Below are 14,261 nucleotides of genomic sequence, written 5' to 3'. Positions count from 1 at the left end.
GGTCGAGGCTGTGGTGGCCGGGAGCGTGCCATTGCACTCCAGTCTGGGTGACAGAGTGATACTTCAGCTCAAAAAAAAAAAAGAAAAATATATATATTTCAGGATGAGATGGCCCTTGCACCCCACTCACTGCTGGGGGTATCTGGGCACAGAAATGTGAGGTTTCCTGGATATTTCAGGGTTTTGTGGGACCAACAGGAAGGAGTACTTTGTTTTTTATGTGTGGTTTTTAGTTTTTTTTCCGAGGTCAAAGTGTCACTGTCACCCAAACTGGAATGCATTGGCGTGGTCACGGCCACCACAGCCTCAATCTGCTGGGCTCAAGCAGTTGTTCCACCTCAGCCTTCCAAGTAGCCGGGACTACAGGTGCACACCACCACACCTGGCTTTTTTTTTTTTTTTTAATGTAGGGATGAGATGAGGTCTTGAACCCCTGGGCTCAGGCAATCCTCTTACCTCTACCTCCCAAAGTGCTGGGATTACAGACGTGAGCCACTGCACCTGGCAGGAAGGAATATTTCAAAGCAAGACTTTCAGAAAACCGGAGTCCTGTGGCCACACATCTTCCCTTCTCCTGGAGTCTTCGAACTCAGTGTCTCCTTAGTTTAAATTGCCAGTATCTGTGGTCTCTTTTCGCTTATCCGATACATCCTAGTGTTTCACCAGGGCCACACAACTCTCAGGAAAGCTTCACTCCAAATCCTGGGGTGTGGCCTCCCTGGAGCACCTCTCCTTACCCTTCCCTCCCACTGCCACTGCCCCAGCCCAAAGCTACTGTCACCTCTTATCTGACTGATTTGTGACCTCCATCTGGTCTCCTGCTTTATTTCTTGCCAGCCTCTGGTCCATTCTCCATGTGGCATTCAGAATCATCTTTTTTTGTTATTGTTGAAGTCTCACTGCTGCCCAGACGAACCGTAGGCATATGCCACCATGCCCAGCTAATTTTTTGATTTATTGTAGAGTCGAGGTCTTGCCATGTTATCCAGGCTGGTTTCAAACCCATGGGCTCAGGCAATCCTCTTGCCTCTACCTCCCAAAGTACTGGGATTACAGGTGTGAGCCACCGTTCCCGGCTAGAATTATCTTTTTAAAGATATAAATATTGTCATGTCATTCTCTTCTTAAGACCCTTAATTGACTTTTCACTTCAAGGTTAAAACAGCTCTGCCTGGCCAGGCACGGTGGCTCATGCCTGTAATCCTAGAATTTTGGGAGGCCAAGGAAGGAGGATTATTTGAGGCCAGGAGTTCAAGACCAGCCTGGGCAACATAGTGAGACCTCATCTCTACAATAAATCAAAAAATTAACCGGGTATGGTGGCAAGCGCCTGTAATCCTAGATACCTGGGAGGCTGAGACAGGAGGATCACTTGAGTCTCAGAGATCAAGGCTGCAGTAAGCTGTGATTGTACCACTGCACTCCAGTCTGGGCAACAGAGTGAGACCCTGGGACTCAAAAAAGAAAAAAATTAAGGAGGTCCCACCTGATCTGACCCTAGCCTGCCTCAGGGACCACACTTTAGTTGACCTTAGCCACCTGGCCTCCTTCCAGTTCTGAAGGCTCCAAGCCCTTTCTCATCTCACAGTGTGCCACACCTATCTTCCTCTATCTTCCTCATGACTCTGCCTCCTCTCTGAAACCCCTGCCTGCTGTCACCTCCTTGGGGAGGTCTTGCTGACCACCCCATGCAATCTAACATTGTCTTTCTTGTTCATTCTCTATCCTGGCTGGTCTCCAGCAATGCATTTATCCTAAACTAATGTTTATGTAATTCTGTCTACTTGCCAGTTACATCTCCTTGGGTATGTGTCTGTCTCCGCCACTAGATTAAGTTGCTTGAGTCTGGGAGTCGTAGCTGTTTCATCCACCTTTGCACCCTGGCACCTAAGAGAGTATCCAGAACATCAAGGTGACTTCACGGATCAGTGATGAGTGATTGGATGGATGATTAGATGATTGATGGGTGATGAATGGGTGTTAAGTTGGAAGGATGATGAATGGATACATGGTTGAATGGGTGGTGGGTGGGTGGATGCTTGGTTGACTGGATGATGGATGGATACGTATGAGTAAGGTTTTCCACTAAGCTGTCAATTTCCTCAGGGCAGGTACCATATCACAATCAGCTCTGAGCTCCCAGTGCCTACACACAGTATCACTTGGTAAATTTTGGTGGCTTAGCTAGCAATTGAATAGAAGAGTGGGTGCGTGAGTTGAACCTAGTCCTGTGACTGCTTCTTTGCATGTTTGGGACATCCTCCTCACCTACCCTCCTCCCCCGGGACCTGCTCCTTCATGCATGGAGGGTGGCCGGATGTGACATGTGATTGCGTTTCTTGTCCACAGGGGGTGACCTGACCTCAGTGGACCCCATGGTCCTGGAGCAGTATGTGGTGGTGGCCAACTATCAGAAGCAGGAGAGCTCAGAGATCAGCCTCAGCGTGGGGCAGGTGGTGGACATCATCGAGAAGAACGAGTCAGGTGGGACCCAAGACCACACCCCACCTTCTACTGGCACTGAGCCCCCAGGACAGGAAACAGTTGGAAACTCAGAAACTGAGATAGCCAGCAGATGGGCCCATTTCTGTAGAGCCAGTAGAGGGCCTCCAGGTCAGCCGCCCTGATGATCACAGTACTCGCTATCCCACATAGTCACCACTTACCAGCATTCTGTTCGGTCACACGTCATCGATTTCTGCTGAGGTTCATACTTTGTAACATCTTCTAGTTTTCAAGCCCTTGGAGACACGGAGCCCGGCATTCCACTGGAAAGGGACTCTGTTGGTCTGCCTTGATTACCCATGAGAGTCTTCAAGAAGACTGTCTTATGCAGTGGCACAACCACGGCTCACCACAGCCTTGACCTTCTGGACTCAGGCAATCCTTCTACCTCAGCCTCCAGAGTAGCTGGGACTACAGGCATGTGCCATCATGTCCTATTGATTTTTTTATTTTTTGTAGAGATGAGGTTTCACTATGTTGCCCAAGCTGGTCCTGAACTCTTGGCCTCAAGCGGTCCTCCTGCCTCAGCCTCCCAAAGTGCTGGAATTACAGGCATGAGCCATGGTGCCCAGTTGTACATTCTTTATTCCTATTTAGGATGACCTTTCTCTCCCCAGGAGCAAGTTTCTTAGCCCATTTTTAGTAGCTAGCACTGGTTGTTGTGTTCCCAGTAACATGGTGACTTTTCAGCCGGGCTCAGTGGCTCAGCCTGTAATCCTGCGCCTTTGGGAGGCTGAGGTGAGTGGATTGCCTGAGCCTGCGGGTTCGTGACCCACCTGGGCAACTTGGTGAGACCTCATCTCTACAATAAATCAAAATGAGCTGGGTGTGTTCGCGCACGCCTGTAATTCCGGCTACTCAGAAGGCTGAGGCGGAAGGATCGCCGGAGCCTAGCAGGTCAAGGCTGCGGTGGCCGGGAGTGGCCACTGCACTTCAGTCTGGGTGACAGAGTGAGACTCCAACTCAAAAAAAAAAAAGGTGACTTTTCAACTTTACCCTGTGCATTAACTGGTATCGTGGCTGAATATATTACTACATTCTGACATCCAGGCTTCACCCTTAGCCCAGCTAACAGCAGCATGCACTCTTCTTTCCCCAGGCTGGTGGTTCGTCAGCACTGCAGAGGAGCAAGGCTGGGTCCCTGCAACGTGCCTCGAAGGTCAGGATGGGGTACAGGACGAGTTTTCACTGCAGCCTGAAGAAGGTAGGCCAGAGCTGGAGCCGTGAACCCACACAGCTGTCACCCATACAGCGTTGCCTCTCCTCAGTCCTACCCTTCGGCCTCTGCTTCAGAGTCTCAGCATCCCTTGGGCTCAGGGCTAAGGGGCAAGCCCACCCATTCTTAGGGCCTTTGGGAGCCAACCTGGGTGAGTCTGTCCAAAGCTAGGGCCCTCACTCCTCATGGCACCCCAGCAGGGCCCTGGCCTGATCCCTGTCAATACCTCCCTATTCCTCCCTAGAGTGATCTAGCAGGGTTCTGCTTGCCAACATCCTGGCTCTGCTTCCGGCTCATTTGCAGGACATTTGACTCCATCTGCTTAAAGGCCTCGGCTTTCTATATTGGTTTAATGGCCCTGACGGGATGTCTTCCCCCACGGACCCCCTCCTCTCACCCACATGCACACTTCCGTTGTTTCCTGGGGGACCTTCCCCACAGATGTCCTGAATGGGGATTCCTGCCGCACCAGAAATACTAAGGGCCAACCAGTTCTCTTTCTCCACTAGAAGATTCCCAGAACTTGAGCATAAGTTCACCCCCAATAACAAATGGGGACTTTTCGGCAGGGGCAGAGCCAGGGAGGTGTGCCCTGCCGAGATCACTGCTTCTTTGCCCCCTCCCTGCTTCTTCCTCCCCTTCTCCTCACCCTCAATAAAACAGTTTGGCACCTCAAAATAAAAAATAAGTTAAGCGGCCGGGCTCGGTGGCTCAGCCTATAATCCCAGCACTTTGGGAGGCCGAGGTGAGTGAAATACCTGAGCCTGCGGGTTCGAGACCTGCCCGGGCAACTTAGTGAGACCTCATCTCTACAATAAATCAAAAATTAGCCTGATGTGGTAGCGTGCATCTGTACTTCCAGCTACTTGGAAGGCTGAGGCAGAAGGATCACCAGAGCCCAGCAGGTCAAGGCTGCAGTGACTGAGAGCCGCCACTGCACTCCAGTCTGGGTGACAGAGTGAAACTTCCAACTCAAAATAAATAAATAAGCAAATAAATAAGCGGAGGACTTTAGAGTCAGACAGATGTAAGTTTTTGGTTTTTTTTTTTTGAGTCGGGTCTCACTCTGTTGCCCAGACTGAAGTGCAGTGGCACCATCATGGCTCACCACAGCCTCAACCTTCTGGACTCAGGTGATCCTCCCAAATAGCTGGGACTACAGGTGTACGGCACCATGCCCAGCTAATTTTTTTATTTTTTGTAGAGATGAAGTCTTCCCATGTTGCCCATGCTGGTCTCAAATTCCTGGGCTCAAGCAATCCTCCCACCTCAGTTCCCAAAGTGCTGGGATTACAGGCATGAGCCACCGCGCCTGCCTGGATACCACTTCACTGGAGTTCAGGGTTAATACTCAGGGACTTGGTCTTTCTAAGGTGTCTGGGCCTTGAATAGTCTCAGAAGCAACACTGTCCTGGGTAGAAACATGCGCTGGTGCCCCTTTGCCTCTAAACGTTGCGGTACTTTCTTCTCACCTCTGCCCTTCTCACCCCACACGCTGCCCATCCAGTCTCACGGAGGTACTGGTCTTTGCCCCGGTCTGTGGGCCGTCGCCGGACTCTGGGGGACTTGTGTGCCATCAGCTGGCGTCAAGGTGCCTGCCTCGGAGTTCTTTTCCCTTTTGGTGCTCAGAGCTGGGTCCCTGCGTCTGCATGAGCCTCCCTGCTCAGGGGCTGCCCGTGCCTGTTGCATGTCACAGACGGTGCTCTTGTCTGTCGTGTGTGTGTGCGCGTGCTGGCATGTGGGTTTGGGAGGAATGAGCCTGGGGTCTTAAGCAGAAGGGGAGGTATGCTGATCACGTCACCAAAGAGCCGGAGGTAGATCTGGTCCAGCGTGGCTGTATCCAGGGCCTCGAAATATCGTCAGGACCAAGACATTCTCGCCACCTCTCTGCTTTTTGGGACCATTCTCTCATGATGACAGCAGGTCCAGGCACCTTTCAGAGACTTCGCCAAAGAACACAGGTCCCAGGATTGGCTCCAACTGACCCACTCAGATCCCTTGCCATCCTGAACCAATCACGATGGCCCAGGGATGGCAGCACATTGTCTGGGCCAGGGTCACACCCCCACCCTTCCCTCCAGGAGGTGGTGAGCGAAGCCTCATCCAACCCCGTGGACGGAGGCCAGTGGTACCACGGGAGGAAGGGCAAGTACACGGTAGGGGGTGCTGTCTACAAGGTCTTCCACTCTCCCCTTTGTCTGGAGTCACTGAGCATCCCATGAATGCCAGAGAGGGCCTTAGGTGGTAGAAAATCCTTGTGTGGGATTCAGCAGACGTGTGCAGGGCCCCAGGAGTCCAGGGCTCATAGGGCTGACTGCACATAGTGTAGGGGCCAGGCAGCGCTCTTCCCACTCGGCCCAGTCAATGTCTATGCCTCTGCGAGTTGGGTTCCTGCCTCCAGCCCCGCAGCCCAGCCTGCAGCTTCCATGCTTGGGAAACAGCTGGCTCTGCTGAGCTCAGGCTGTGTGCAAGTTGAGTCAGCACAGAGCAGGTCGGCAGGCCAGATCAACACATAAACAAGCGCCCTGCGTGTTCCCCACCTCCCTGTGCACCAGCTGGGCATGCCACAGACAGCTTGTGGTGTTTTCCCCAAGAAATCGAGCCTGCCCTGGCATACTCACCAGGGACACTGGGCCCAGCTGGCTCCTCACTCGCAGGGGGCTGAAATGGAACCAAAACAGGAAAGCCCTCCCCTCCTGCTGGGCTCCCCTGGGATTGCATACATTTCTTTCCATTCCAGTAGCCTGGAGCTGTTGCCTGGCTCTCTGGAGCGCCCAGCATGAGTGCAGCAATGAGCAACCCACCCAGCAGAGTCCAGGCCTTCGGGGGGCTGCCATTTGGGAGGCAGCTCTTGGGGAGGAGGGTGGGACCCTAGGGTAGTCTTCTCAGCTTCAGTGACAAGGAAAGAGGAACCTCAGAGAGTGGGGTCACAGTAATGAAAACTGAAGCTTCAAGCATGGTGGGATTTGGGAACTTGAACGTAATTAATGAAAAATGAAGATTGGTGAACAGCTAGGTAATGAAAGTTGGTAGTCGTGTCCTCCTTGGTGGTGATTTCCGCCTGAAATCATCAACTGCCAAGTTGAGCTTCTGCCTGGACGTTCCACCAGCAAGAACTGGCTGCTAGGACCCGGCAGGGAGCCACAGAGGGCTTAACTCCCTCTAGCCTGCCCTGTGTGCAAGGCAAAGCGGCTCTTGCCAGGCCTTCGGGTCTTGTTCATTCACCAAACACTGGCTGATTGACTGAAGAGTTACTACAGATTCCAGGCCCCAGGCCCAGAGCCAGAGACAGACAAAGCCTTGCCTTCATGGAGATCATATTCTAGCAGAGGAAACAGACATGAAACCCAATAAATAAGTGTATGTTGTATTACAAAGTCATTCCTAGCCAGGCGCGGTGGTTCACACCTGTGATCCCAGCACTTTGGGAGGCCAAAAATGGGCAGATTACTTGAGCCCAGGAATTCAGTACCAGTGACATAGGAAGACCTTATCTCTTCAAAAAAATTTAAAAGTTAGCCAGGTGTGTTGGTGTGCACCATAGTCCCAGCTACTCATGAGGCTGAGACAGAAGGATTGCCTGAGCCCAGGAGGTTGAGACTATGGTGAGCTGTGATCATGTCACTGCACTCCAGCCTGGGAGACAGAATGAGAATCCGCCTCAAATAAAAATTTTAAAATTAAGATAATTCCTGGTATTGGGGGGGAAATAAACCAGGAATAGGGAGATGAGGATGCCATGAGTTGGATTATTGTATAAGGTGTTCAGGGAATGTGATCTTGAAGCATGGATTTGAGTGAGGATGACTGTGTGATGCCGAGGGTTTTCAAAGGGATCAAGACCTGTCCTCTGTCCTGTTGCTCCCTGCCCAGGGTCACTGAGAACCAAGTCAGGACCTGAGGGGTGCACAGAAATCTCTTGAGGAAATCTTCCCACGATGGGCAAGGGCATCACCTGAATCACAACGTCCAGGGATACTCAGTGCCCTCTTCTGAGCCCGGCATCCTTTTGTCCCCACAGAGGAGAAGTACACAGTCATCTACCCATACACAGCTCGGGACCAGGATGAAATGAATCTGGAGAGAGGAGCCATGGTGGAGGTCATTCAGAAGAACCTGGAAGGCTGGTGGAAGATCAGGTACCCACCGCCGCCCCCACTGTAGCTGGGCAGGCCTGGGGTCGCATGGACCCTGGCTTCACAGAGGCCTGCAAGTAGTTGTGGAGGGCAAGTTTCTGCCTGAACCACACAAGGACGCTTCTCTGTGTTGCTCTGCCTCCTTCCCTGCCTGTATCCTTCCCTAAAAGTCCATGTTCGGAACCTCCTCCAAACACACCAGACCAGACAGCAGCAGCCCAGTCAAGCATCTCCGTCTCCAGATGTGTCTGGTGGTACATGATGGGAGACTGAGGCTGGCCCGTGAGCGATGGCCCATGCCTGCCCCACTCTGAGACCAACAGGGTGTGTAGATGCCACACCACTGTCATTCATTCCAGGCTGATAATGCGCTGTCATCTTGCCACAGCTTGTCTACCTCCGATGAAATCAGAACCTCCCAGGCAGGCAGGGTGACCGTCCCAGGTTTTTGTGTGTGTTTTTGAATTGGGGTCTTACTCAGTTACCCACGCTGGAGTACAGTAGCATGGTCTCAGCTACGGCAGCCTCAACCTCCTAAGCTCAAGTGATCCTTCCACCTCCTGAGTAGCTGGGACTCCAGGTGCACACCACCACGCCTGGCTAATTATTTCAGAGACGAGGTCTTACTGTGTTGCTCAGGCTGGTCTCAAACTCCTGGCCTCAAGCAATCCTCCTCTCGCCTCAGCCTCCCAATGTGCTGGAATTACAGGCGTGAGCTACTGTGCCTGGCCTGTTTCATTCTTAAAGTGATTCTTGACAAGAAATTCGGTCCTGCCACATGTCACCTCCAGTCCATTGGGTCTGTTCATCTTTCTCCAATGATGTGGCCACCCATTTTGTGGGTGGTGATACATGTTTAGCAACCAGCTCTCCAAGGGAAAACACTCTGAGTGATGGTGTTTGCCAGTTGCTGAGGTGTAAACACTCCCTCCATGGCCAATTTTGGGGTGCCCCTGTGATGTCACTACATGTGGCATTTGGGAGGGATGTGACAGTCGGCTCTCACAAGCAGATGTGAGCTTGCTGCATCACACCTGTGGCCCAAATGGACCCCTGTGGTCCTCGCTCTTAAACTAAATTCCATCCTGCAGAGGATTCAGTGATTGTTACCCTCATTGAATCCTGTTTTGGGGGACAGTGAACTGGTCTGTCAGGGTCTCAGTCATTCTGTGGTTCATTGATGACTGGCTGACATTTGACCTGTGTCACTACCCTCTGAATGTGTAATCTCCATGTTGACTGGCGTGAACGAAGTTCTACCCTGTGCCAGACTGTGCACCAGGGGCCAGGGCTATGGGGAAGAGGCGGCAATGCCGAGGCTTAGCGCACAGGCTGGTGCCCGGCTGGCTGGGTGGGACATGGCACTTGCCAGGAGAGAGGCAAACGGGCTGGTAAGGCCTTGAATGCCTTTCTGAGGGCTTAGGCTTCGCCAGGAGGCAGTGAGTGGTATGCCAGCCTCTGGCCCCGGGCAACCACGACTCGTGGCTACTGCCCTCTGGAACCTGATCTGTGACTCCCAGCAGGAGTGTGGCTTCTTTCATGGGCCTGGCAGACCAGCTTGACCAGCATCCCTCCTCCTTCCAGGCACCAGGGCAGAGAAGGCTGGGCCCCCGCCTCATACCTGAAGAAGAGCAGTGGGGAGCCCCTGCCTCCCAAGCCGGGGACCGGCTCTCCTGCCCACTCGGGCACCGACTTTGATGGCATCTCCCGGCAGCAGAACGCCGCAGGCAGGGACAAGGAGCTGCTCAATAACCAGAGGGACGGCCGACTCGAAGGCCGTGCGGCACCCGACAGTGACTCTAAGCAGCGTGAGTGACACCTGCCTGAGCTCCAGCAGCCAGGGTGACTTGCATCTTGTCCCCCGCCTACACAGCTGCACTGCTGCCCCCGCCTAGTGATCAGGAAAAGGGCTCAGAAGCCCCGGGTAGCTTGTTCCAGATCATTAAACCATTGAGGTGGTGCAGGGTCAGTCGGGAGACGTTGCTTTCCTGCCCCTGGCTGTTATTTCACTGCCTCATGATCATGCTAGCTACCTTTTTTTTTTGAGTCGGGATCTCCCTCTGTCACCCAGGCTGCAGTGGCACTATCACAGCCACTGCAGTCTCGACCTTCTGGGCTCAGACAGTCCTGTCTGCCACGGGCCAGGAGCTTCACAGATGTTTCCTTTCATCTGCACCACTGTCCCCAGGAGGCACACATTATGCCCCTTCTACAGAGGAGGGTCTTGTGACTCAGAGTCCAGCAATCTGTGCACAGCCAATGGCCAGCCAGCCTCGTGGCTAGAGGGGACCCATCCCTGTGTTACGCAGAAGCCTACGCTGTTTGCCCTTCCTGGGAGATTTTTCAATGCTGGAGAGCTGAGCACCATCCTCTTCCACCCTGTGTAGAAAATATCCAGAAGCCTCGATGAGGGCAGCACCTTCCCACCCTAGATCTTTCCGTGGGAAGGTCGCAGTGGCATGCTGACTCCTGTCCTCCATCTTCAGCAGAAGACAGTCAGCCCCTCCCAGTATTCAGCTCCAAAATCGTATCTATACTCTTCCTGTGAGTGAAACAAACTCTGGTTTTTCCATAGGATCACCAAAGATGAGGCAGAGACCCCCTCCTCGCCGGGACATGACCATCGTAAGTGGACCCTGCCCCGGGCCCTCCCACGCCCCTTGCCTTTGCAGAGTGCTCTCTCCCTGTCCACAAGCAGCCTTGTGAGGCAGGCTGGAGGAGCACGAGCCCCATTAACAGAAGACTGAGGTTTAGGCGGGTGAGAGGGTTTGCTCTGGAGTGTGCTTGTGACAGTGCTCCCTGCTTCCCGGGCCCACTTTCTCTGTCTTGGGTCAGTCTTCTCAAATGAGGCAGCCTGAGGCCCACGTGGGAAGAGGTGCAAATGCCATTTGTGGTGCCATTCTCATGTTCTACTTTCATACTCCAGTTTTTAATTTTCTAGGTACCCTTTTAGTCAATACTTTAATTTTATTTTTTTATTTTTTTAGCGACTGGGTCTTGCACTGTTGCCCAGGCTGGAGTACAGGGATGCAATCGTAGCTCACTTCAGCCTCATCTTCCTGGGATCAAGGGATCTTCCCACCCCCACCTTCAGTCTTCTGGGTAGCTGGGACTACTGGCATGTGCCACCTCACTCAGCTAATTTTTAAATTTTTTATAGAGAAAAAATCTTGCTATATTGTCTAGGCTGGTCTCAAATCCTGGCTTCAAACAATCCTCCTGCCTCAGCCTCCCAAAGTGCTGGGATTACAGGTGTGAACCACCATGCCCAGACCAATGCTTCAAAAAATATGCTTTTTAAAAAATGCTTGCCATGTATTGAGCACCTGTTAGGTGCCATGCAATGTGCTGGGCACTTTACTCCATTAACTTACTTAATACTTGCATCGACCCCACCAAGTGGATACTGTCTTTGTTTGTTTGTTGGTTTGCTTGTTTTTTGAGGCAGTCACTCTGTCACCAGGCAAAGTGCAGTGGCACGCTCACGGCCACCACAGCCTCAACCAGCAAGAGACAAGGTCTTGCCAAGTTGCCCAGGCTGGTCTCGAACCTGTGGACTCAGGCAGTCCTCTCGCCTCAGCCTCCCAAAGTGCTAGGATTATAGGCATGAGCCACCACACCCAGCTAGATATTGATGCTATACCCATTCTACAGGAGAAAAAACCAAGGCTCTAGAAGGGGAGGTGATTGACCCAAGGTCACATCTACCATTAGTACTTCCAACAAACCTGTGTTCTTCCCACGATCCTCACTGCCTCTTATTCCAGAGAATATTGTCATGTCCCAAATTTACATAATCTTAGCCAGTTGGCCCATGTTTCTGCCTTCACTCTAAAGCTGGAGGGCCAATAAGAGCCCATCTAGGTGATGACAGCCTGTGTGATCCTCTTTGTTTTAGCCCTTATAATCAAACTAGGTCCATAGCGCTCCCTCAAAGATGGTGGTCCCTCAGTCCCACCCCAATACAGCGTTGCAGTAGCACATGTAACATTGGACTTTGCCTTGTGTTTAATCATACCAGCCTCGAGGCCTCAACCTCCCTAAGCCTCCCATCCCACCCCAAGTGGAAGAAGAGTATTACACTATCGCTGAGTTCCAGACAACCATCCCAGACGGCATCAGCTTCCAGGCAGGCCTGAAGGTCGAGGTGAGTGGCCCTGGTGCCCTTTGTCTACTTGTGATTTTTTTTTTTTTTTTTTTGAGTTAAGGTCTCACTCTGTCACCCAGGCTGGAGTGTAGTGGCATAATCATGGCTCACTGCAGCCTTGATCTCCTGGGCTCAGGCAGTCCTCCCGCCTCAACCTCCTGAGCAGCTGGAACTACAGGCACCCACCACCACATTGGCTAATTTTTTGTAGAAACGAGGTCTGGCTATGTTGCTCAGGCTGGTCTTGAACTCCTCGTTGCTCAGGCTGGTCTTGAACTCCTCGTCTCACGTGATCCTCCTTCCTCAGCCTCCTGAGTTTCTGAGATTACAGGCATGAGCCACCATACCCATCCTCAAAGCATATGTTTATATGTATTCACAGGACTCTTTTGCTTGTGTCAGTTACTCAGACTGCCAGAGCAGAAATCACCACCACCACCATCATCATCACTATGCAGGTGCTGCAGGGCTGCCTTCAAGCGAGGCTAGCTGCAGAGGGCTGCACAGTGTCAGCAGGGCCATATAGTGTCAACAGGACTCATCTTTCTGCTGCCTATCGCCATTCTCCTCCAAACTGGCTTCCTCCAGACTTTTCCCGGGAGCGAGGAAGGTGGCCCAGCAGGTCTAGGCTCATGGCCCATGTCCTCGGCAATCCCAGGAGCTCCAGTTCAGGCCCAGAATCGTGTCTTATGGGGCTTTGGCCAGCCTACCTCAAGTCCCCACCCTTACAGCTCAGATGGGATGAGGGGGGCCCAAGGAGAACAGAAGGGGAGAAGATGAGCAGCGACAAAGGCAGCAGAAGCCCCTGGGACTTCATGCCCCCTTTATCTTCCCTCTGCTTTACTGGACAGCATTAAGTGTATTGTCCCATGGATGAGGAAACTGAGAAGTTGAGGTACAGGTGCCAGAGCTCATTCTTTGCAAAGTTGGTGGTGAAGCCCAGGTTCTAGCTTCAGCTTCGTCTTCACTTTCTTTGCCACACGGCAGGGACAGGTTTGCTCTCAGGGGAAGGGTCCAGTGGTTTGCAAGACTTCTGCCCACCCCCCTATCACTTCCGGTTTCCCTTCCCAGTTGCCATGACAACAAGTGCTCCCTTCCCCTCCAATGGCCCAGGGCTCCAGCTTCCGCTTCAGGGCTTTGGTGCATTGGTTGGTGGGGTGGGAGGGTGGTGATTATAGTGCGTCCTCTTTATGTTCTTAAGAACATAAACTTCTTAAGACCAGGGACTTTGTCTGTGGTGTTCACAGCAGTGTTCTCAGCCCAGAGCCTGGTTTGTGGCTGATTCTTGGTAAACAATTGTTGAATGAATAAACGCATCCTGTTGGGTTGCAAAGCCCCAGGAATGATTTGAGAAGAGCCTCATGCAGAAAGCTCTCGGGTTGCCCCGCCTGCCTGTCCAGCCCTGCCTGTCCTTCAGGCCTCATTGCAAATTCTCCTCTGCAGCCTTCCCTGGTTTAGGGGTTCCTCCTGTGATTTGCTTAGAAACCAACAGATCAAGGATGAGAATATTAACAGCTAGCATTTATTGAGTGCCGACTAGGTGCCAGGCACTAGACTAAGCATTTGACAGCAGTATCTTGCTTAATGGTTTGACCACCGGCTCTTGTGAGATGGAAATGTTATTATTCCCCATTCTTCCAATGAGGGCACCGCGGCTCAGAAAAGTTAAGGTGCTGCCGAATATGACAGCCAGGATTTGAACCCATATCTTTCTCCAGCTTTGAACCAGGAAATTTAACAGTCGTTTGTTTATTTGTTGGCTTGTTTGTTTTTTGAGTCGGGAATCTCACTCTATCACCCATGCTGGAGTGTAGTGGCATGATCATGACTTACCACAGCCTCAACCTCCTGTTCTCAGGGGATCCTTCTGCCTCAGCCTCTCAAGTAACTGAGACTACAGGTGCACACCACCACACCATGCCAATTTTTTTCTTTTTTGTAGAAACTAGGTCTCACTATGTTGCCCAGGCTGCTTTCAAACTCCTGGGCTCAGGCAATGCTCCCACCTTGGCCTCCCAAAGTGCTAGGATTACAGGTGTGAGCCCACTGCACCCGGCCTATTTTTTGAACTGAACTTGGCATATCAAAAATCCAACTCGGGTGGGCTCAGTGGCTCAGCCTATAATCCCAGCACTTTGGGAGACCAAAGCAGTGAACTGCCTGAGCCTGCAGGTTCGAGACCAGCCTGGGCAACTTGGTGAGACCTCGTCTCTACAAAAAATTTTAAAAATTAGCCAGGTACGGTAGTGCACACCTG

At 52.2% G+C, this 14,261-nt stretch overlaps 1 protein-coding gene across 1 annotated transcript in view; it reads left to right on the top strand.

Annotated features, from left to right (window-relative positions):
• SH3PXD2B (SH3 and PX domains 2B) overlaps positions 1 to 14,261 on the top strand; it is a 63,348-nt gene that overhangs the window by 42,184 nt on the left and 6,903 nt on the right. Inside the window, exons 6-11 of the mRNA XM_021711013.1 lie at positions 2,350 to 2,484; positions 3,605 to 3,709; positions 7,743 to 7,860; positions 9,442 to 9,665; positions 10,433 to 10,482; positions 11,879 to 12,004. Coding sequence (XP_021566688.1) covers positions 2,350 to 2,484; positions 3,605 to 3,709; positions 7,743 to 7,860; positions 9,442 to 9,665; positions 10,433 to 10,482; positions 11,879 to 12,004 — 758 coding nt within the window. The remainder of the gene's footprint in view (positions 1 to 2,349; positions 2,485 to 3,604; positions 3,710 to 7,742; positions 7,861 to 9,441; positions 9,666 to 10,432; positions 10,483 to 11,878; positions 12,005 to 14,261) is intronic.

The sequence above is a fragment of the Carlito syrichta genome, unplaced genomic scaffold (assembly GCF_000164805.1).
Source record: "Carlito syrichta isolate Samal-C Ts95f unplaced genomic scaffold, Tarsius_syrichta-2.0.1 Scaffold301812, whole genome shotgun sequence".
In the NCBI taxonomy this organism is placed as follows: Eukaryota; Metazoa; Chordata; class Mammalia; order Primates; family Tarsiidae; genus Carlito; species Carlito syrichta.
This window is presented reverse-complemented; position numbering and strand designations above follow the sequence as displayed.